The sequence below is a fragment of the Gossypium hirsutum genome, chromosome D07 (genome assembly GCF_007990345.1).
Source record: "Gossypium hirsutum isolate 1008001.06 chromosome D07, Gossypium_hirsutum_v2.1, whole genome shotgun sequence".
NCBI classification, from domain to species: domain Eukaryota; kingdom Viridiplantae; phylum Streptophyta; class Magnoliopsida; order Malvales; family Malvaceae; genus Gossypium; species Gossypium hirsutum.
In genome coordinates this window covers 17405378-17429622 of record NC_053443.1, presented here as the reverse complement: position 1 = coordinate 17429622, position 24245 = coordinate 17405378, and the positions used below count along the sequence as shown (strand labels likewise).

The following is a 24245-nucleotide window of genomic DNA, read 5'->3' as shown; positions in this document are numbered from 1 at the left end:
TTTGTCTGCAACTCCTGCTACATTTCATTCTGGTTCATCTCTGCCATTCCAATCCATACAAGGATTGATTATTCACTACACTTTGTGGTATGGTGAACATTTTTTAATATAAAAAATTTAAAATTCAATAGATTAAAGTTTTGAATTAGTGATAGAAAAGCGAATCAGGTCAGCTGGTTTCATCGGAGACCGCCACGACTGACCACACTTCCAGTAATATCTATGAAATGCACAATTTAAGTCACAACCCAAAATTGGACTTTTTTATTAAATAAAAAAAATCTGGCCCTTTATTATATTTTAGACTTTCTTTAACAAATTTTGTTATGATTTTATAATTCAATTTTAATAAATTTTATCCAATTTTTTTAAACAAAGGCCAGAACGAAGAATTAAATTTATTCATATCAAATTATCTCATGAAGTTCCAAATCGAATCTTGGAATCATCAATTAAACTTAGGGCTGAGTAAAAAACCTATTAAACTGAAAATTGACCCAAGCTGAGATATTTGGACAGTTTAGGGAATGCAAGTATAAAAATCGTGGTTATCCGAAACCAAAGTTGATAATGAGTCGGGTCGAGAAAAAATTTTTAAGTTCATTTTTTAGGCCTGGGTCTAGCCCGAAAAATGGGCCTAAAATTTTGCCCAAACTCGACACAAATAAAATGCTAAAACTCAAGCCTGGCCCGCCCGTATTAAATTTTTTTATATTATTATGTTATATAAAAATAAATTTAAAAAATACAATACATCAAATACACCAAAAACATTAAAATGAATGTTTCCCAACAAATTAAAAATAAATTTTAAAAAATATTTATACTTAAATAACACTAATATATGTACAACTTAGCAAGTAAATGCCTCTAAAATAGTATAAAAATTAACAATAAAAAAAGAGTATACAATATCCAAACAATAACAATAAAATAATGCTAATATAATAGCAAAATCACAACAAAACAGTGGCAAAACAACAACAATTTTTTTTCAAATTTGGGCGCAACAAAAAAAAACCTATCCAAGGCTCAGTCCATTTAGAAAATGGGCATTATGTTTTTGTTTAAACCTATTTTTCGGACTTATATTTTTATCCAAATTCTCTCGCTTTTCGGGCGGGCCTACTTGAAATCATACCGAATTTATTTTTTTATTTAATATATAATTGATGTTAATTTTTTATGATATAAATAAATATTTTATATTTAAAATAGTGAAAATAATTAAAAATTCTTGAAAACTTTTTAAGAAATATTTATGAAAAAGGCATTAAAATTTTATCAAATAATATTTAAAAGTCATAAAATAAATCTCATTTTATAAAAAAAATTAATATGAAAAAAGAAAACCCGAACTGATTATAATGAACAGTTACAAAAATGAAAGAAATTGAAGATGTAGGATTAAAAACAAACACTGCGTGATCAAAATAGTGAAATAAAAAGTTTAGGCCTCTAAAATAAATTGGCCCAACATAGATAAATTAAGTGCATGGCATGGCGGGTAAATTTATAAATTACAACGTAAGAATCGTATTAAAGCCTATGTTGAAGCAATGGGTGACCCTTATCGGCATCCCGCCCGTCATCATACCATCCATGTGCCATGCGAATGCGATCACACCAAGCTTCCCATGCGGAACTCATCCTGCAAACTGCTAGCATAATCCAATTTGATTGATAATAATGGGTTCCATTGCACCATAATTGTAAAAATAATAAAAAAAAGTTTACGATAGAAGCCGCTTCAGTTGAAGCAAAATAAAAAGTCCAGCCTTTTCTCATTTATTTCTTACTTTAAACCCCTTAGAAGCAGTGAAATAGTACATTGAAGTTTCCTTGCTGTGGAAACAAATATTATTGTGAAGATCTCAACCATAAGTATAATTAGTATCAGCATCCACTTGTTTTTCAACATTCTGATACTTATAAGACCTTGAACAAGCAAGATAGTAACCAAAGTTAAGCACCCCAACCACAGTTAACATCCAATACACATTATCAAGCCTCCCATTGTTTATATTATCAGGTAACCAGCTTGTAACCCTCCTAACAAAATCAATTATGGCAGTGCCTAAGTAGAAAGCAATGCCGATAATCAAGGCAATCATGGCTGTCGCCGTGCTTCTTAGAGATGCTGGGAATTCTTGATAATACAGTGAAACTTGTCCTGGGCAATGAAAGGCTTCGCCAATGCCCACTAAGCTTAGTTGAGGGACCAGCCATAGAGCCAACATGGACGACCTTGGCTGCGACTGATCACGGTCATGGTGATGGACCATTTTGAGCCGTTTGGACTCCACCAACGCTGAGACGGCCATTGCTAGTACGTTCAACACATGGCCGACACCGATTCGTTGGAGTGGTGATGGGGATTTTCTGGTTAGATTCTGCCATGTGAGCCATAAGAATCGGTCTATTAGGGTTAGAAAAATGGCACAGGCAACTATTTCTATGACCAAGATAGAGCCGGCAGGGATTTTCAAGTGTTGGCCGAGGTGACGGTCCATGTTTAGAGCTTGAAGCACCGTCAGGCTGCTGTGGATTGCAACTGGGGTGGATAGAAATATACTTGAAGACCACAATGGGAGAATCCTGACCAAGGTTTTCAGATCTTCTACTTGTTGCACACTGCAAAGTCTCCATGGCTTTGCTATTGTGCCACTGCCATCGGTTTTAATGTCTCCTTCAGCTTTTAATGATGCTCGGTTGAGGAACCTGCAACAAAAGCATGTAATTGATTTGGAAGCTTAGCTGTTAATTTATTCAGTCATGTTTTAAGAGTTGATAGGGTTTATACTTCATTTCAACTGGGGTGGATAGAAATATACTTGAAGACCACAATGGGAATCCTGACCAAGGTTTTCAGATCTTCTACTTGTTGCACACTGCAAGTCTCCATGGCTTTGCTATTGTGCACTGCATCGTTTTATGTCTCTTCAGCTTTTAATGATGCTCGTTGAGAACCTGCAACAAAGCATGTAATTGATTTGGAAGCTTAGCTGTTAATTTATTCAGTCATGTTTTAAGAGTTGATAGGGTTTATACTTCATTTCAACATCTATGATCCTTCCCCTATACCCTAATTATAGCTTCCTCTGTAAATATATTGGAAAAAACCTGTAAAGTTGATTCATCATGTCTCAATTGTCTCTAATAACTTGATTTGTTTACAAGTTATGAAATTATATATATCAGATAAGACAAATTTACAATAAAAATCTTCATTCTTTTCATGTAGATATTGAATTGATGAATCTGATGTGGGTCACTCATGAATTTGTGATCTTATTTGTCAAATGTTGACCTAATATTTGGCTGGATTAATAGCATGGCTTCCAAATTAGTAGTTTATCACCTTTAATATTTCCGTTTACATGACACGACCAATATTAAGTGCATAAATGTTATTACATTTGCGAGTTTATTTGGCAATGTTATAACATAAATGTTGCAGGTTTGTTAAAGCAATGGCGGCTCATATGCGCCGCTTCGTTTCTTTGGTTGGCTCGCAACGAGCTCATTTTCAATATGAAGAGGTTATCGATTGATGAAATTGTATTTCTTGCTAAGCTTCGCTCTCTTTATTGGGTAAAAGCATCCAAGGAAGGGTGTATTGTGATTGAATCCCAATATTGTGTGTGCGGTGTTCGAAGCAGGTGTGACCTAGGTTGAGGATTGTATGGCACGCTACTCCTTGCGGCGTTATCAAGTCTAACGTCGATGGAGCAGCACGTGAAAAACCGGGGCCTGCTGGTTGCGGAGGGGTTCTACGTGATCACAGTGGTAAGATTGTAGCAAACTTTTCAGGGTCTTTGGGTATTTTAAATTGCTAGAAAATATTGTACAAGTCTGAATGTTTTTTGCTTTGTACATGTTTTTAAAGAGATTAATAGTTTGAGGGTACATCCTCAATGTTTCTGGTTTGTTTGTAAAACTTACGCTGTGTTTGGTTCGCCGTATTACCCAATCCATTACGCCCCGATTACGTGCGTATTACATTACGCCCCTATTCCGGCGTTTGGTTCGCTGTAATAGGTATTACGCGCGTAATCGGTTACGCCCCTAATCCCCAAATTCCCGTGTTTTCCAATCCCTTCCCAAATCGCTGTATTAGCTATTACTTCCGGCCTCCCTCCCCATCTCTCTGTTTTACCCTCCCTCCCTACCCGACCCTCTCCTCTTCCGTCCTAATCATTTTCTCCTCCCATTTCCCACTGCTTCCGTTGATTATTCTGTCGTCATCGTTTCTTCTCGTTTCTTCTCGTCTCGGCGTCTAGTTTCCAGAGTCAGGCTCACTTCTTTGGACCTTTCTTCTATGCAAAAATGGCATATCTCATGCACGAACTCCTCAAAAACAAATCAACTCAAAGATTCATCCTATCTCTCAAAACCCCACAACACCAACATCGACTCTCAAAAGTTAGCCCTTCACTAATCCCTCAACAAACTCACCATTTTTCATTAATCCAACCTGAAAATTCCCTTGAAAATGACAAATCTACTGAACCCTCGAAGTTGTACCCAAGTTTCCCGTTTGGGTATTTATTGAACCCCATTAGCTCAATTGGGTTTGACACAATGGCTATCATGGAGGTCGAGGAGGAGGAAGTAGAGACTGAGGATGATAATGCCGGAAAAGCATGGGCAGATAGTGTGAAGAAGAAGAGGAAGAAGAAGATGAACAAGCATAAATACAAGAAACTCAGGAAGCGTCTCAGGAGAAAAACATAGGCTTTCTCTCTGGTGAGAATTTCACGGAGAAGTTTTATTTCCTGTCTTTTTTTTTAATAATTTATTCAAATATTTTGGAACTAGATGATATGGGACTAAATTTTCCCTTCGTATTTTTTTGAACAAAACTTGATTTGAGTTGAGGATAGGAATGGAATGTTTGAAAATTCTTATCACAGTTGAGTATGAATTAAGATGTCAAATGTCATAGGATAAACAATGAACAATTGACATGAAGTGATTTATGCATATGATATGATTGATTTCTTCTTTATTGGATATGGGACTAGGATTGACTGGAGATGAAAAAGTGTATATCAGGCAAAATCATTCTCAAATATTGTTGTTTTTCCGATATTTTTCTTATTTTAATGGTGTGAAGTTTATGTCCTTCCTTTAGATGGATCTCATCCACTTTGGTTTCCCTTTATTCTTTTATGAAACTGATACTTTTGTTGTCAACTAAACTTTTTGACAAAGATTGTGTTGCTAAGTTAAGGCTATTTAGAAGGTAGCTAGGAAAGAGCTAACTCTTAGGACTGATGCCTGTTGGTCTTCGAGTAGAATGAATATGGTTTTTGTTAGATTCTATGTTGCTCAGATTCTTCATTTTGTTAGAAGCATTTTTATCCGACAAATATCGGTATATGGGTATGGGGATGTAATCCTTCAATGACTATTCAAATACATGGAAAAACTTAGGGGGAAAATGGGCATACTCCTGTCGGAATATACCCAATCTGACTCTCACACACGAATCCGAATAACATAGGTTGAATGAGTTAATAAATTGGTAGAGAATGTAGGTTGAGGTTTCAGGTAATGTAGAATTTCAATTCAGCTATGATTGTCTGTTTTCCAAATAAGGGAAAATGACACACTTGAAGTTTAGCTGATTACACCGGTTGGGTTAATATAGTTTATTGTCCTTCTACTCATGCAAGTTTCGAGTGTTGCTGTCTTACCAAAGGAAGCTAAGCCAAATAAGATAGAATCACCATTGCGAATTCAGTCCTCATTAACCCCGAGTGTCGCTGCCTTATCAATGGAAGCTAAGCCAATTAAGTTAGAATCACAATTGCAAATTCACTCCTTGTTAACCCCTTGACTAATAAAAAAGATCAGATTTCTTTGTTTTTGTGTCCTGGATTAATCAATTCATTCAGTATTTATATACTTGGCATTTGGTGTTTTCTTCATGATTATTTGATTGGTTCTCTCTACTTTCTAAGGTCTTTAAATGTAGAACATTTGGGTTTTGCCCAAAGCAGATCGAGATTAACATTTGGGTTTTGCCCAAAGCAGATCGAGATTGAATTTCAGAATTTACATGCTCGTCTGTTCTTTGTATTGTGTGACTTGTAAATGACTAGTTTTTTTACTGGTATCTTATAATATACGAAATGATAGTTTATATTTGCCTCTTATTTTGGGCATAAAGCAGACATATTAACATCCAAGTCCATGCCGGGTGGTTTAGACTTTGAGAGGTTTCCTTGTAGAATTTACGAAAAGATTGAAGTCTCTGTTTTTAGCATCCATGGGAATCATTTACCTGCAATTAGTTGGTGATTTGAGCTGAATCACATATAATAAAGCATTTATATGTGACTTGTTTATTTGTGTGTACAAGTTATTTGGATTGATGAAGAGGTTGGGCATGGGGAATTCCATGATGCTCAGACATGATCTTCAGTGATAGTATCAAAACTTACCCTTAATTTCTGTCATCACTTGTATTTCCAGCACAGGCATGCTAAATTTTTTCCTAAGTTTTTCCTATATATTTGGAAGATCCTACCTCCATATGGCTGTTCACGTGTATGTTAGGGATGAAAAACCACTTTGGTTCTTGTTAACAACCTCTTGAAGATGAGCTTGAATTCTATTAGCATGAATCATGGTTATACACATAAAATACAAAATGGTATGATATTGGTCGAAACTCTTTTATAGAGATTGGGTTAAGGCATTTAAGCACCAAAGTGACATTAAAAGCAGGCAACATTGAACCAATTTTGAAGAAGTAGTCATATATATCCATTAGTGCCGGGGCTCTTATCACTATTCAATGAAAACGTAGCAGCTCTGATTTCTTTGTTGGTTACTAGTTTGTCTATATCCGGTGGTGCTTCACTGGATAAAATCTCTTGCGAACAACCACTAACCTTTGCGTCTGCAGTTCCAAGGATGAAGCATAACCAGCTTCTACCATTTGGATCATGCCATTTTTACTCTCCTTTCCAGTATACATGCAATATCCATCTTTATAAAGCTTAAAAAGTTGATTTGCAAATTACTATGTTTCAAAACGCAATTTAACCCTCTTACATTCCAAGACAGAATAATGATGATTGAGAGTTTGGAGGTGAAGTCCCTAAGGTATAATCATTTGTTAAAATGCTCTTATATATTACAAGCTGTGTTTCCATTATCAAGTGTAGGGGCTTTTTCTAACAAACTGTAATTCCAGAAGTTAATGATCTCCCATTATATTTATATATGCACCACCCACCTTCAAATAAAGAAGCAATTAAGCATCGCTTTGTTGATATGTCTAAAACTCGTGAAGTTGGAGAAGAAACCTGTGAAAACAATATGTATAATTCATTTGTCATGTGATCTCTTTTAAGTAAAATTCCCGACCATCCAACTCAAATGATCGTTTTCTTTAGTTTACCTTCAGTTGCCCGATTGGAATGGGTTAGGAGATTTATTTCTTACCATTAAATATCAATGTTCAAACTTTTTGATGTTGTAAAACTATATAACATATGGATTTTAATGTACAATTTCATTTTCATCTAACCTTTTCTTAATATAAGTTAATTATGTTTATGCATAATATAATTCTCAAGTTATATATTGATTTTAGTAAATTCATATAAGAACATTTTATTATTAAGAATTTTATGAAATTATATATCACTATATAATTATATTTAATATTAATTATTTTAAATTGTATAAATTCATATAAGAAAATTTTTATTATCAAGAATTTTATGAAATTATATATTATTATTAAATTATATGTAATAATTATTATTTTAAATTATACAAATTCATAAACTATAATCATATTAGTTATAATAATTTTAAATTTTATTAAATCATATATTTAATTAAATCATATTTGATATTAATTATTTGAAATTTTCTTTTATAGTATCATATATTATGATTTGAGTAAATTCATAGAAGAATTTTATTTATTAAGAATTTTATTAAATTATATATTTTAATTATAATATATTTAATAATAATTATGTTAATTTATATTTTACAGTATCATATATTATGATTTGAGTAAATTCATATTAAATTATATATTTTAATTATAATATATTTAATAATAATTATATTTAAATATGATTAAATTATTTATTATTGATATTAATCTTATTAAAATTTAAATAACAATAACAATAATAATTTACCAAAACAAATTTATGCTAATTATTAAGAATTTTATTAAATTATATATTTTAATTAAAATATATTTAATAATAATTATGTTTAAATATGATTAAATTATTTATTATTGATAATAATAATCTTATTAAAATTTAAATAACAATAACAATAATCATTTACCAAAACAAATTTCTGCTAAGGGTATTCTAGTCATTTTAGTTTTTTCATTATGCTATTACACCTCTATTACACTCAACCAAACACAGGATTACTATTACGCCTCTATTCCATTACATTCAACCAAACAGTTGATTTGCTATTACACAGCTTTTCCATTACACCTCTATTCCATTACACCTCTAATCCAATACACCTCTAATCCAATACAGCGAACCAAACGTGGTGTTAGTTTGTGTGTTTACACTAGCTAATGTTAATAACATTGACTCTGGAGAGACAAAATATTATTTAGTGCACCACCATCCCCACCACCATATTTATGTCTGCCACAAAAATTTAAGCGTGACCACCACCACCATAAAACCATATATCAGCACAGTGAAATCATAACACCAAAGATATATACTTAAGGACATGACTTTGACATAATTATAAAATTAATATAATTTAAATAAATTAATATTAATATTTTATTTTTATAATTTTATCATACCTAAAACTTAAATTTTAAATTTTGAATCACGAACCTAAACCATAAAATTTAATATCCTAAATCTAAATTCACAAACTCTAACTCTTCAAAAACTATCCCAACCCATTCAAATTGAAAACTTACAGTCGAAAACTTTAAATATTAAAAATAAAAAACTAAAATTTAAAAAGGGATTAAAATTAAAGGATGAGATATGACCATTTGGAATCACAATCCGACAGCTACATAATTTCCTCTATTAATCAATAATATAAATAATCTTTCATAATTTATTTTAAATATAAACATATATAATTTTATTTTATTTTTTGATATTTTTATGTTTGTTTTATTGTTTATGTGGAGGATATTTTACAATTTCTTCGAAAAGTATGTCTTTAAAATTCACACTTGCGTTATTGATATAATTTTATTAATATTTAACTATTATTTAATATAATCAAAATTTTTATTTTGTTATTTAACATAGATATGACTTTTATATAATTTTAATTTTTTGTGGGGGAGGCTTTGTGTTGGATTCATCACATCTGGTTATATGACTGAGTGATGAATTAGATAAACATCACAAGAGAAATACTAAAGTTTAGACATAGTCATACCTGAAAGCTTTATTAGGTGGTGCACCTTCCACAGTAATGGGATTGTAATAATCATCGGCCATGGGTGAGAGTGAGAAGTTTCTTTTCCTAAAAGCAGCCACCATTACACGAACAATATCCAGGAAAGGACTCCCTTGGGGCTTGTCATGCAAATAAAATCGATTTCCCAACAAGAAAATGAGCAAGGCAAGAAGATTAGCCGCAACAGATAGTCCAAAACCCAAACCCCAACTCAGGTTGTCCTCAATATACACTAAAGCAGTGGCACCCACTGCAGAGGCTGCGTATTGACTGAAAAAGCACCAGTTGAAGAATATCCCTTGGTGTTGTGGGTTATCAAATTGGTTGGCTCCCATTGTTGCTAAAGTAAAACGCGTGCCTCCTAGACCCATGGATCCCAGTGCTATTCCTGCATAAAGCACTAGGAACTGAACCCATGATGGGTCTTTGCAAAAACTGCCCAATCTACCATTACAGGGTGTTGGTCTCAGTGAGTTGAGTGTAGCTGTTAAGGCAATAAAAACTGTTCCCTGACAATGGTTATTTAACAAATCATTGGTTAGAAATTGTAAAAAAAAAAAAAGAAAAAAGAGAGGAAATTTTGAAGGGGGTTTACAAGTAAAGAAATGGATGAAAATAATGTGATGACTGAGAAACAGCCCAAGAAAGAATCAGCAATGATAGCTCCAACTATGGGAAACAAACTTGAGCCGCCATTAACGATATTGGAAACCTGAGCAGCATCAATGGCGTTTACATTGAATTGTTGAATCAAATAGATGATGAGGTTGGCCATCCATCCTGTACCAGCAAGTCCTAAGCCTAACACTGCACCTGGAATTTTACATTTTATCAGTAACGAAACAAACATTACTATGATCTAACAGATTCATACACTGATTTATGAATGCTGGAAGGGATTAAGAGTTGAAGAGAACCAGTAATGAAAGGGAAGGTGACCCAGCCGCAATGTTTGCGACCTGAATTTGGAGCTTGGATTTCTCTATCAATGGTATCCATCTAAGTCTAGAAACTATTGGCATAGATTGGTGGTGTTTGATAGTGTTCAACCCTTCCTATATATAATGCTCGGTGTCCACTCCATTAGGGCATTTTTACAAAACTGACCTTAAATTATTCATTATTTACGAAAATAATCCAATTTTGAAATAGTAATCTTTAGTGCAGCTGTTACCCATGGCTGCAGCAACGTCAAATTGACAGCCAATCATTGGGCATTGGATTAAAAAAATATTTTTGGTAGCTGTAGTCGTTACTCTTGGTTGCACCGGTATGTGTATTTTATACACTGATAAAATACACATATTTTGATTTTTAAAATTTCAAAAAAAAAAAGTTTTAATAGTTGAAGCCGTTGATGTTGGCTGCACCGCTTTTTTTTTTTGGTCAAGCTACTAGTGTTGGTTGCACCCATTTAATAGTTTGAATTTCTTTTTGGTCGTGCCATTGATTTTGACAGCACTCATTTAATTGAGTCAAAGGAATTTTTTTGGTCATGTCATTTATCTTGGTGGCACCATGGCAATTTTGTCAAAATTATTTGAATATTTTATGGTGCCGCCTTTAGCCTTGGCTGCAACCAATAAAATGAAATAAAAAAAATATTTTTTTGGTATCACCAAGTTCTATGCCATGACTCAAAAAAATCAGCTTTTTTTATCTCATTAGATGAACGTATTTTCATTTTAAGTGTTATTAGAAAAGGAAAAAGAAGAAAGAAAACTTGTTCTATTTAGTTGAAGCGAGAAAAATTTTGATTGTATGAGTAACCAAAAGTTGAGTGTATGTGTTTTTTTTATGGGGAAATTGTAGAATATAAGAAGTTGGTTGTATATTTGAAGCCCGACACAAGTTATTGATGCGATTCAACAAGAATGTAGAGTTGGAGGAAATGAAGCAGAAAAACAGTGAAAGAATAGCTCCATGTTGTGGAAGGACCTTGTCAAAATTATTCTACAAGTAGTCAATCTCAGCAGATCCATGGAAATTTACTGAAGTGGAGCTTGTAGATGATGTTTACCTAGCCAATATGATAGAACTTTATTAGTCTAATGAGAATGTCAACACCCTACTAGTTTAATTGTTCACTGAGTTAGCTGATGCACGACCCATTGAAGATGTAACTCTAATAAGTCAACATCGTGGGGTTGATTTTGATCTGAATGTCAGGTGGGAAGATTAGTTGAGCTGTGGAGGGACATTGCAAATGGCCAAAAATCCAAAATACGATGGGGTTTCGTATTACGACGCTGTCCCGGGTCACTACCTACAAATACATCCTGAGGTGATCCAAACCAATTTAGATGGTGGGGAAGGATCTGATAATGATTATGATCGTCAGCACGATGGTGAAGAATATAGCGACCTCGATGTAGACAAGGTCCCGGAGGACATCGATGATGAAGGCGTGGAGGAGGGTGAAGATGTACACCCCCTACAGTCGGGAACCTAAACTGCATGATTATTTTACGGAATCACCTTGGGGCCCACATGTCGAGTGTAGACCTTGATGCAATGTATGCACCAGAGTTTCCTGAGTACTTATATATAATGCATGCTTATCGTTCGACAGAAGATACAGATTTTGATGACTTGTTCATAGGGCAACAGTTCACGAACAAGGAGGATTGTGTTATTACAATAAAAATGTATAGCGTGTAGGCGTCTGTGGACTACAAAGTCACCAAGTCAACATCGACATTATACGTTGGGGAGTGTTTGAGAGCTTAAGAATGGTGTAAATGGTGGGTTCGTGCTGCACTTATACAAAGGACTCAAATATAGACAATCAGCAAATTGGAAGGGCCCAATACATACACTGCAGAACGTAAGACGTAAGATCATAGGAAGGTAGATGAAAAAATGATCTGCAACTATGGCCATTGGTGAAAGACACGCCAACAATTCGTGTCTCAGTATTGATTGCCGACATGCAAGCCCGATTTCAGTACAATGCATGCACCAGAGTTCTTTGAGTACCTAGATATAATGCGTGCTCACCGTTCGACAGAAGATACAAATTTTGATGAGTTGTTCATAGGGCAACAATTCGCGAACAAGTAGAATTGTGTTATTGCAATAAAAAGGTATAGCATGTAGGTGTCTGTGGATTACAAAGTCACTAACTCAACACCGACATTATACGTTAGGGAATGTTAGAGAGCTTAAGAATGGTGTAAATGGTGGGTTCGTGCTGCGCTTATACAAAGGACTTAAATGTGGACAATCAGCAAATTGGAAGGGCCCCATACATACACTGCAGAACTTATGACATAAGATCATAGGAAGCTAGATGCAAAAATGATCTGCAATTGTGGCCATTGGTGAAAGACACGCCAACCATTATTGTCTCAGTATTGATTGCCGACAAGCAAGCCCGGTTCCAGTACAATGCATGTACCAGAGTTCCCTGAGTACCTAGATATAATGCGTACTCACCGTTCGACGGAAGATACAAATTTTGATGAGTTGTTCATAGGGCAACAGTTCGTGAACAAGGAGGATTGTGTTATTGCAATAAAAAGGTATAGCATGTACGTGTCGGTGGATTACAAAGTCACCAACTCAGCACCGACATTATACGTTAGGGAATGTTGGAGAGCTTAAGAATGGTGTAAATGGTGGGTTCGTGCTGCACTTATACAAATGACTTAAATGTGGACAATCAACAAATTGGAAGGGCCTCATACATACACTGCAGAATGTATAACGTAAGATCATAGGAAGCTAGATGCAAAAATGATCTGTAATTGTGACCATTGGTGAAAGACACGCCAACCATTCTTGTCTTAGTATTGATTACCGACATGCAAGCCCGGTTCCAGTACAACGCATGTACCAGAGTTCCTTGAGTAGCTAGATATAATGCGTGCTCACCGTTCGATGGAAGATACAAATTTTGATGAGTTGCTCATAGGGCAACAGTTCGCGAACAAGGAGGATTGTGTTATTGCAATAAAAATGTATAGCATGTAGGTGTCTGTGGACTAAAAGTCACCAAGTCAACATTGACATTATACGTTGGGGAGTGTTGGAGAGCTTAAGAATAGTGTAAATGGTGGGTTAGTGTTGCACTTATACAAATGACTCAATGTAGACATTCAGCAAATTGGAAAAGCCCCATACATACACTGCAGAACGTATAATGTAAGATCATAAGAAGCTAGATGCAAAAATGATATGCAATTGTGGCCATTGGTAAAAGACATGCCAACCATTATTGTCTCAATATTGATTGCCAACAAACAAGCCCGGTTCCAGTACAATGTGTCATACAGATAAGCATGGTGAGCGAAATAGATGGCGATGGAGTAGTTGTTTGGTGACTAGGGGTGTGCAAATTTCGGGTAAAACTGAATTAATTCGGTTAATCGACCAAATTCAGTTAATCGGTCGGTTAACCAAATTAATTCAATCGAGGGTTGGTTAATAATTTTTTAGAAGTTCAGTTAACGATTAATTTGGTTCGAAATTGGTCGGTTAAATAAATTAACTAAATTTAATAAATAATATTATAATATATAAGTATTTGGTCAGTTCGGTTAATTTTTTAGAAATATAGATTAATCGGTCAGTTAAGTCAGTTAATTTTTGATATGTTTTATACTTGTTTTAACCAAAAATAAAAAAATATAAATTTCGGTTAATTCGGTTAACTGAAAAAGTTTGATTCGGTTAATTTTTTTGAAAAAATTTCGGTTCGGTTAACAGTTAAGGGTTTAAAAGGGTCGGTTAATTCAGTTAATGGTAGTTCGGGTCAGTTAACCGATTGAACATTCCTAATGGTGACTCAGACGCGTCATACAACGAACTACAAGGGTGGATATTTGCAATGCAGGAGTACATGCCAGGGACTGTGATCGACTTACAAGTGTGACCCTATTATGACATTGATAACGTACTACAACCAGGGAAACGAATTTTCCATTGTTTGTTCTGGACGTTCGATCCATGTGTTAAGGCCATCCTCCATTGCAAGTCGCTAGTGCAAGTTGATGATACCTAACTTTATGGGAAATGTACGTAGATACTATTGATTGTGATTGCACAAGATGGCAACCGGAACGTACTACCCATCGTCTTTGCCATCGTTTAGAGAGAGTGCCAAAAATCGTAAATCTTTGAGAATTTCTTATGATCAGTCGAGGTAGGCGAAAGCAAGGTGTGTCGCGCCATGCAATTCAAGAAGAATCCCCTTCATCATAGGGAGTTACACCTAACCCGGGAAAAGAAATTCTCAAATGGCAGTTAGGAGTTAGGTAATAACATTGTATCCTAAGAAATGTTGAGAGTACTAAAAAGGGTTGTTGGATACACCTATTTCAGATGGCAGTTAGGAGTTAGGTAATAACATTGTATCCTAAGAAATGTTGAGAGTACTAAAAAGGGTTGTTGGAGCCTAAACTAGAATTGGAAACCATGGTCCCGTTACTGAGAGGCTTCTATCTAATGAGGCTAAATTATTCAGGGGTGTTGCTGGTTTGACCCCAACTGTGGCAAAATATTGGATGGATATCGCCGAAAGGATTCTGGAAGATATTGATTGTGCCCCAGAACAAAAACTAAAGGGTAATGTGTCCTTACCAAGGGATGAGGCCTACCATTGGTGGCAGCCTGTGGTGAGAGGTATATAGCTGAGCGTTTGACTTGGAATTATTTTCAAGAGGCCTTCCTGAAGAAGTACGTGGTTATTAAGTATGTTGAGGCCCGTCGATTGGAAGTTATAAAGCTGAAGTAGTGAGATATGTCTGTGGCCGAATATGAGGCCAAATTTTTGAGACTTAGCCGCTATGCTCCGGGTATGGTGGCGACTGATCAAGACAAAATTTTGTGTTTTGAGAATGGTTGAGGTATGACCTAAAAATCCAAATGGCTCCGCATCAAGAATGAGTATTTGAGACCTTGGTTGACAAGACCAAGACTATTGAGGAAATTAAGCTTTTGGAGCGCGAAAAAAGAGAAAAAAACAAGGCATTGAAAAAGAGGAATTTTGGTCATACTAGCCTAAATCTGCGGCCTTTAAAGCAAGGTAGAAAGGGCAGACAATAGCATAATACTACAGCAGCGGGTACTAGAGGTCCTTATAGAGTAGCTAGAGCTTCGGGTTGTGGGTGTAACAGCCCGATTTTGACCCTAATCGGAATAGTAGTTTCGGGACCACAAATCCGAGTCTGAAAATAAAAAATATATATTTTAGTATTATTTTTTGTGTCTGTGATATTTGAATTTGATTGTGTGAAATTTTCATAAATTAATTTGACCATTTGTGTGTTTAATTTGATAAAATGACTTAATCGCGTAAAATACAAAAGTGGCTAGTTAATTGTTAAAGTATTTTATTGCTATGGTTTTTTCTAATGTGGGGTCCTTATGTTGATATTATACCAAATAAATTATGAGTGGACTATTATAGACAAATGTTAGTGGATTTTAAATGAATAAATAAATGTTAAAATAGTAAATTAGGTATTTATATGTATTAAATAAAATAAAACATGAAAGTGGCCATGCATTTGGCTTTGTTTTGCCGAAAATTGAAGAACAAAGAACACCTTTGGTGTTTTAAACATTCGGCAGTTTGGAAGCTAAAAATTTGGTATGTAATTTTGCTTGACTTTGATAATTTTTACGTTTCTAAGATCATTGCTTCGTATACTTTAAAACCCATGTCTTAATTTTATGAATTGTGAATAATTTTAAAATGTGCCATTGATGAATGCTTGAGTTTTATGATGTTAATAGGTGGAAAATAAATATATGTTGTTAGATTTTCATGTTATAATTAGTAATTTTTGATAAAAATGTGTATTAAGGACTAAATTAAGAAAATATTAAATTGAGGGACTAGAATGTGAAATAAATGACATGCAAGGACCTATATGAGATTAGGAGTATTCGGCCATACTATAGTAAAATTTATTTGGAATATTTTGTGTTTTGTGCAAAAAAGGGACTAAATTGTGAAAAATGTAAAATGTTAGGGGCAAAATTGTAATTTTCCCATTTATGTGAATTTAGGCTAAATTTGATGGAATAATGTTTAAATAAGTTTAATTTGAATTTATTTAGATCAAGAATAAAGAAGTCAAATTTGGATCGGGGAAAGACAAAAGTGGTCGAATAGCCGAATTAACAGTCGACGACATCTGAGGTAAGTCAATAAGCGTTTAAATGTTAAATTAACTACGAATGTATATATATGTATTTGTTATATATTGAAATGAATTAATCTATAGCTGAATGTATATGTAATTGTTATGCAGAGAAATGAATTAAACTATGGCCGAATGCATATATATTTGTTATGCATTGAAATAAATTATTTGAAATTACATAGGTTATGGCCGAATGTATATATATTTGTTATACATTGAAATGAATTAATCTATAGCTGAATGTATATGTAACTGTTATGCAGAGAAATGACTTAAACTATGGCCGAATGCATATATATATTTGTTATGCATTGAAATAAATTATTTGAAGTTACATAAGCTATGGCTGAATGTAATATAGTGAATTGTTTATATTCCGAGAACGATTTACTTTAGATGTGAATTAGGTGAAGAATAATTTTGTAAGTTCGGGCTTTATGCCTAGCAGGCTCTGTGTCGGTGAAATGTATCAGCCTCTATGCCTAGCAGGCTCTGTGCTGGTGAAATATATCAGGCTTTATGCCTAGCAGGCTTTGTGCCGGTGAAATGTATCGGGCTTTGTCCCTAGCAGGCTTTATGCCGGTGTTTTATATAAGGCTCTATGTTTAACAAGTTTTACGTGAGAAATGATAAAAGAAAATAAATGTGCTAAGAGAGTTAAATGATTCAGGTATGTATTAACCATTTGTTTAATTAGTGATAAGGTAAGTTGATTGTATTAAATTGTTAATAGTTTCAAATGTAATATAAAGTATGAGTTATATATTTGAGTATATCCATATTTCGGCATAATGATTTATTGAATATTTGATTTTGCTAAATATTTATGTATATTTGGTCATATGATTTGTTTATTTAACTTAATGATTAAATAAGTATCGATATAAATATATCTGTAAATTTTTGCTTATGACTTACTAAGCTTTAATCGCTTATTTTGGGCGTGTTCAATTTATTTTTATGTTTTATAGATTTTGGAGACGCGTTACGAGCTCAAGGATCGTCAGTATAGTCTATCACACTATCGACTCGCCGTTTGGTATTTTGTTAAGTTTGAATCCGATCTTATGGCATGTATTGTGACACCCCTAATTTGACCCTAGTCGGGAAGTGGTTTCGGGACCACGAAACCGAGTCTTATAAATAATTAAAGGTTATATTCTGTGTTTATGATGTGAGTAAATGCTTGTGTGATAGTTTCATACTTCAATTTGGTCAGTGTATGTGAAAATTATTAGTAGGGACTTATGTGAGACAATTTAAAAATATGCTAGGCAAGTGCTAAAGTGGCCTATTAGTATATGTGGGAAAGTGCTTGTCCTTGCATGTCAAATTAGCCAAACTATAGGTAGTGGCCGGCCATGCTACAAATTGTATAATCAAGTGTGAATTTTATATTAACTTTAATTAACTAGGTGCCATATTAGTATGGAAGATGGAATAAAATAAAAGGTTGGAAATAAAGTAAAGAAAAGAAGGAAAGGGGTGAAAGAAACAAGTCTTTATTCTTGCTTCTTCTTGGCCGATTCTAAGAGGGAGAGAGGGAGCAACCATTCGGTGATTCTAAGTCATGAATAAGGTGAGAAATTCATGTTAGCTGATGGATTTTTTTAGCATATTTTGAGTTAGATATTAAGTTCATTACATAGCCCATGACAAAATTTTTAGTTTTATGGTGTCTTGAGCATTCGGCCATGGGGGAAAATGGTAGGGGATAGATTGATGTTTTAAGGTTCAATAGAGTTTAAGCTAGTAAATACTTAATTTTTGGTATTTATATGTGAAAGAGATGAACTTGAAAATTTTGAATTTACATGAATAAATCTTTTGGTTTGTCTTAGTATTAAATTGAAGGGAATGCTGTAGGTGCTTGAATGTACTAACTAGATATTGTTTTATATACATCTCTCAATAGGTTCGGCTTTGTGCATGAATTTAGGGGATTAAACCTTGAATGATGTTATGTATAGGTTTCGACTATGAATCTTTGTGTTTAATTTCTTTATGTGTTGATGTTCAAATTGAAAAAGGGATGTTAGTTATGTTATAACATTTGCTTAATAATGAAAGGACATGAGCTTAAAGCTTGAGTAGCATTCGGTATTAGAGTAAGTTAAAATTTGTTAGAAAATAAACTAGTGTGAATATTTGAGTGTGACATACAAAATTTAGTTGACTTGAGAAATGATTTCTCGAATGTCTAAAATAATATTCAGCCTAGGCTTGTAAACATGTCTAGTCGGTGTTAAATGTTTTAATTAGGAAAGATTATAAATTGAGTTTAGTGTTCAAGGAATATGTGGTTGGACACCTAGTGCCAAACGTGTTCAAACCCAACTTACCAAGTACATAAATATGATAATGCTATAATGGTAGACTTAATTGGATTTCGGCATTTTGAGTGATGCGTTTGACTCTTGTGTCGATTTGGGACAATATGTGTATTATGTGAAACTAAATGATGTCTATGAAATCCTAATATGCAAGGTATTAAGCTAGTATTATGTTCGATGGGGCATGAGTAGAGCATGTGTATAATGCTTGAATAACTAGTTAATAAAATCATTCGCACTTAATTGTATAATATACATGTATTTAATCGAATAGCTAATTCGATAAGTTATTAAATAAGATCTATTTGTTTGAATCAAGCTCAAGGGCTAAGAGGGTCAAAATCAGATAAAGGAAAAGAAAAAAGCAATCGAGTAGTCTATCCGCAACTATTCAAAATATCCGAGGTAAGTTTTAAGTGTTTAAACGTTGAGTAAATTCAATTATGATAGGACATGATGAGTTGATTTAATAAGATATGATGTGGCTATGATATGTTCTAAGCTCAAATGGTAAGTTCTTAAGTGTTTGAGCTTGGGAATTTAAGGGTAATTTGAAATAGTCTGCTTCGGACAGCAGCAGTAACGTGACTTTAGAAAATCACCATAAATTTATGGACTTGAATTAGAGGCTGAATGAGACATGAAATTAAATCTTAATGAGTCTAGTTTCTTATAAAAGAAACCGTGTAAGCAAAGGAATTTCCGATAATGAGATATTTAAAGTTGTGTGAGACGGTGTCAGAATGACTCCGAAATCCCCTGTTCTGTTTTTAGAAAATCATTATAAATTGTAAAAAAAGGTTATAAGATAAAATTTATATGCTTAGACTCCTTAATGAGTCTAGTTTCAAATGAAATCAAATACAACACATTTTGAATTCTGTAAAATGAGAAATTTGATTCGTAGTGAAGAGTGGTCAGATTAGTCAAACAGTGAAACAGGGGAAACTTTAAGAAAAATCTGGTATTGATTGGCCAAACCTAAAATTCTGGAAATTTTATGGGTGGAAGATATACGAGTCTATATTCAGAAAAAATTAACGGAAAGTGATTTGGAGCTTTGTAGCTCCAGTTATAAATAATTTAGTGACTATTGCTCAGGAAAAACAGCTTGTGCTGAATTTGAGATTATTTTGTGAACCTTGATAAACTTGTTTTAGTTGCTCATAAGCTATTGATTAAACCCATACTTGAATTCTAAATCGTGGTATTGTAAGTTTATGAGTATTCGAATATGAAATGATAGTAAGGCCTAATGGCCGATGTGATGAATGTGAAAGTGTATGTATATATGTAATAAGGCCTAATAGCCGATGTGATGAATGTGAAAGTGTATATGTGTGATAAGGCCTAATAGCCGATGTGATGAATGTGAAAGTGTATATGTGTGATAAGGCCTAATAGCCGACGTGATGAATGTGAAAGTGTATATGTGTGATAAGGCCTAATAGCCGAGGTGATGAATGTGAAAGTGTATATGTGTGATAAGGCCTAATAGCCGACGTGATGAATGTGAAAGTGTATATGTGTGATAAGGCCTAATAGCCGAGGTGATGAATGTGAAAGTGTATATGTGTGATAAGGCCTAATAGCCGACGTGATGAATGTGAAAGTGTATATGTGTGATAAGGCCTAATAGCCGATGTGATGAATGTGAAAGTGTATATATGTGATAAGGCCTAATGGCAGATGTGATGAATGTGAAAGTGTATATACGTGACAAGGCCGAGTGGCCAACGTAATGGATGTGAAAGTGCATAAATGTGATAAGTCCCGAAAGGCATTTGTGTCAGTACTATATCCGGGTTAAAACCCTGCAGGCTTTATGCGAGAATATTATCACTGATTAATGTCCTTAAGCTTCGTGCTTGTACTATATCGAGCTCTAAAGACCCGATGACTACGTGTGGGGATTTTGTCCGGGTAAGACCCGATAACTTCGTGTGGAGATTATGTCCGGGTAAGACTTCGTAATAAGAATTGCTTATAAATATATTCAATGCGAAAGGTTAAACAGGTATGTACTCCAAGTTTATATGTGAGCTTGATTTGCACTAAATCATAAGGTAGTTATGTGATGCATACGAAAGCAATCTATGAGACTATTCCTATGATTATGTGACATCGGATCAGTGTGAGAGGTGATGTGAAATCATACGATATATCTATGTCACATGAGCTCACTTTTATGTAGAAGTTTATCTGCCTACTGTATATGATGAGATGTGCATATTCGGTAAAGGGATGGTATGCCCGAAGGAAGAGTGAAATAAAAATACGAACAACTACGTTATAATTTGATTGTTATCTGTTGACACTGCTTAAAACTTACTAAGCATTGTAATGCTTACTCCGTTTACTCTGTTTCCTCTGTTTTATAGATCTCATTGCGAAGCTACAGGCTCGGGGATCGTCAGCAACTAGTCACACTATCACTATCCACTGTTTGGTACTGCTATGTTTTGGATTATCTTATGGCATGTATAAAATAGACTAGTGGCGGAAGAATATTTTGGTTAATGTATATAGCCATGCGAAAATGGCTTATATATGTTTGAGCATAATGTTATAATCATTTGGTATGGAATGGTTAATCACTATCATAATTTGTGCTATTTATGCTAAAAGGGCTAGTTGAATCATGGAAACTATGAAATAGGTAAAGTCTACCTTAAAGGCAGATGCTGGCAGCAGCAGTGATGTAGATTTGGAAAATCACTAAAAATAGTAGGATTGGAATTAAATAGTGAATAAATTATGTAAACGAACCTTGATGAATCTATTTTCATAGGAAAGTAACGAAACAATCATACGGATAGTATGTTAAGAGATATTCAGGTTCTTGTGAGACAGGGCCAGAACGGTTTCTGGATTTCCTGTTACGACTTTGGAAATTCATTACAAATTAACCAGAGACAATTAGGAGTCAAGCCATATATGTATAGATTCCTCTCTGAGTATAGTTTCTATAGAAACAAACAGAATCAGTATTGAAGCCCTGTACAGGGAGATATCCAAGTCGTAATGTGCAAAGGTCAGTGTAGTTGATCCCTGTAACATGGGAGACTTTGACTAATAAACTGTACTAATTGGCCCAACCAAAAATTCTAGAAAAAAATATGCAGATGGGCATATGAGTCTAGTTTCAGGGAAAATTTACGGAACTGGATTTCGAGTTTCAGAACTCAAGATATGATTTTTAAAGCGACTAGTACGCAGACAGGCAGCTTGTTTGGGAAATTTTTTTTAAGTGGTTTGAAGTCTGTTAACACCTCGTGTTCGACTCCGGCGACGGCCTCGGGTTCGGGGTGTTACATGTATAGCATACTTGAAATGTTGATTTGGAATCAATGTATATAGATGAGATTATTAGCCATGCGAAAATGGCTTATCTCTTTTGTTTTGAAATTTTATTAATGCATTAGCTTTTATGGACTAAGATGTAGTATATGTTCATATTATTTTGTGCATGGTATGATATTTAAAAGGTTATATTTTGATTTATTGTTTCTGGCATATTGGATTGAGATGATTAAGTAAACTGTATGTTTGACTTAATCATTTGGGTTTAGGATATAATATGTGATATAGGGATATTTGACTAAATTATAAAATAAATCACATGCTAAATGTGAAAGTATTAAATGAGGTTAAGTTGATTATGTATAAGTTGGAACTGATAGATATGACTTATATATGAAAATCAATTGGCTATGTTATGATGGTATATGCATAGGTCCATTTGAGGTTAATATTTATGAGTAATTGTACATGTGTGTATAGAAGTTGTATGTAATATTAAATTTAATTATGTGCTCATTATGTTAGAATTATAATATTTTGGTTATGGCATATTATGTGCACAAAGATTTAAATATAAAAAAAAAATTCTTACTATGTTAAGGAATAATTCTGCTAAGAGTTTTAGATAATAAATAGAATAAATTTATTTTTTTGGTTTTAATATGTGTTCAGTTATGATACATAAATTTAATTAATTTTTTTATTTAATGAGTTATGTTATGTCCGGTAATACCTAATAACCCTAGATCCAACGATAGACACGGGTTAGGGGTCTTACAGTGGGTATTATGATAAGCACCATCCAGACGAGTGTTGGAAAAAGTCAGGTGCATGTTTAGGTTGTGGATCTACTTAGCACTGAGTCAGAGATTGTTTCTGTCGGGTTAATCAGATGCAAGCTCCGGTATAAAATCAAGTTCAGAATAAGAGAGTTGGGCAGTTACCTCCAAGGGGCCGATGTCAGAATATGGCTGTGAATACTGTTGCGACTAGTAGTCAAGATTAGCGAGCACCGGGTCAGGGTGCGAACAGAACTGAGGCTAGGCAGCCTGCTCTAGTATACGCAGCTAGGCACCGAGAAGACAGAGACGCATCCGACGTCATAACATGTACTTTTACTATCCATTCCGTACAACACTTTGCTTTAATGACATTGGTTCCACGCATTCATATGTATCTAGTTGTATGTCTAATTTTTAAATGTATGATTTGTGATTGTTGGTTACATAGTAATTTTTTTAGATTTTTTCCTTTATATTATAAATTTAAAATGATTTATTTGATAAATCTAAAAATAAAATTCATATTAAGTTTTTTGTTTGTCCTGAAATCACAAATTTTTTTGGATGTGTGAATTATGGTGATTACAAGGCATAGTGAAATTTCAGGTATATTAACTTTAGGGTAAACCATATAGATGGTCACTTAATTTTAAAAAAAAAATATTATTTTAGGTATTTAAAAGAAAAAGGTTGCAAAATGGACACTCATGTTATAAAGTTTTTCATTTTGATCACTCCCGTTAAAATTGTAAACGGGAATCTTACATGACATTCCATCTAAATTTTTTTTATTTTCCACCTTGGATATTAATACCCACCTCATTATTTTGCATTCAAATTATTTATTTTCGTTTTAGTCACTAAAACAAGAAAAAATAATTTTAATACCGTATAAGATTTTTGTTTGCAATTTTAACGAGGGTAATTAAAATGAATAAATTTTATAACGTGATTGTCCATTTTGCAACATTTTTCTTTTCGATGCATAACATAAAAATTTTTGAAAATTGGGTGACTATATCTATATTTTTTTTCTTAATTTTAACAGATTTAATCTATCACTATTATGTATTCAAAATTTTTTGCCTTTCTGATTATTTTAGTTCATATTTTTCAATATGGAACTAATTTAAATTTATTTTAATTAGTTGGTAATCCAAAACAAATTCTTAAATATTCTTTTATGCTTTTCTGGACTATTTAGCATAGTTTTTTTTGGATAA

General features: G+C 33.8%; 1 protein-coding gene across 1 annotated transcript; it reads right to left on the bottom strand.

The window, feature by feature from the left end:
• Positions 1–1754: 1754 nt before the first annotated feature.
• On the bottom strand, positions 1755–10480 carry LOC107953123 (protein NRT1/ PTR FAMILY 2.7). Its single transcript, XM_016888351.2, has 4 exons — positions 10368–10480; positions 10046–10263; positions 9430–9959; positions 1755–2721 (listed from the first exon to the last, which is right to left on the bottom strand). The coding sequence occupies exons 1-4, from the start codon at positions 10447–10449 to the stop codon at positions 1875–1877; spliced, it is 1677 nt and encodes a 558-aa protein (XP_016743840.2). The 5' UTR covers positions 10450–10480; the 3' UTR covers positions 1755–1874.
• Positions 10481–24245: the final 13765 nt, after the last annotated feature.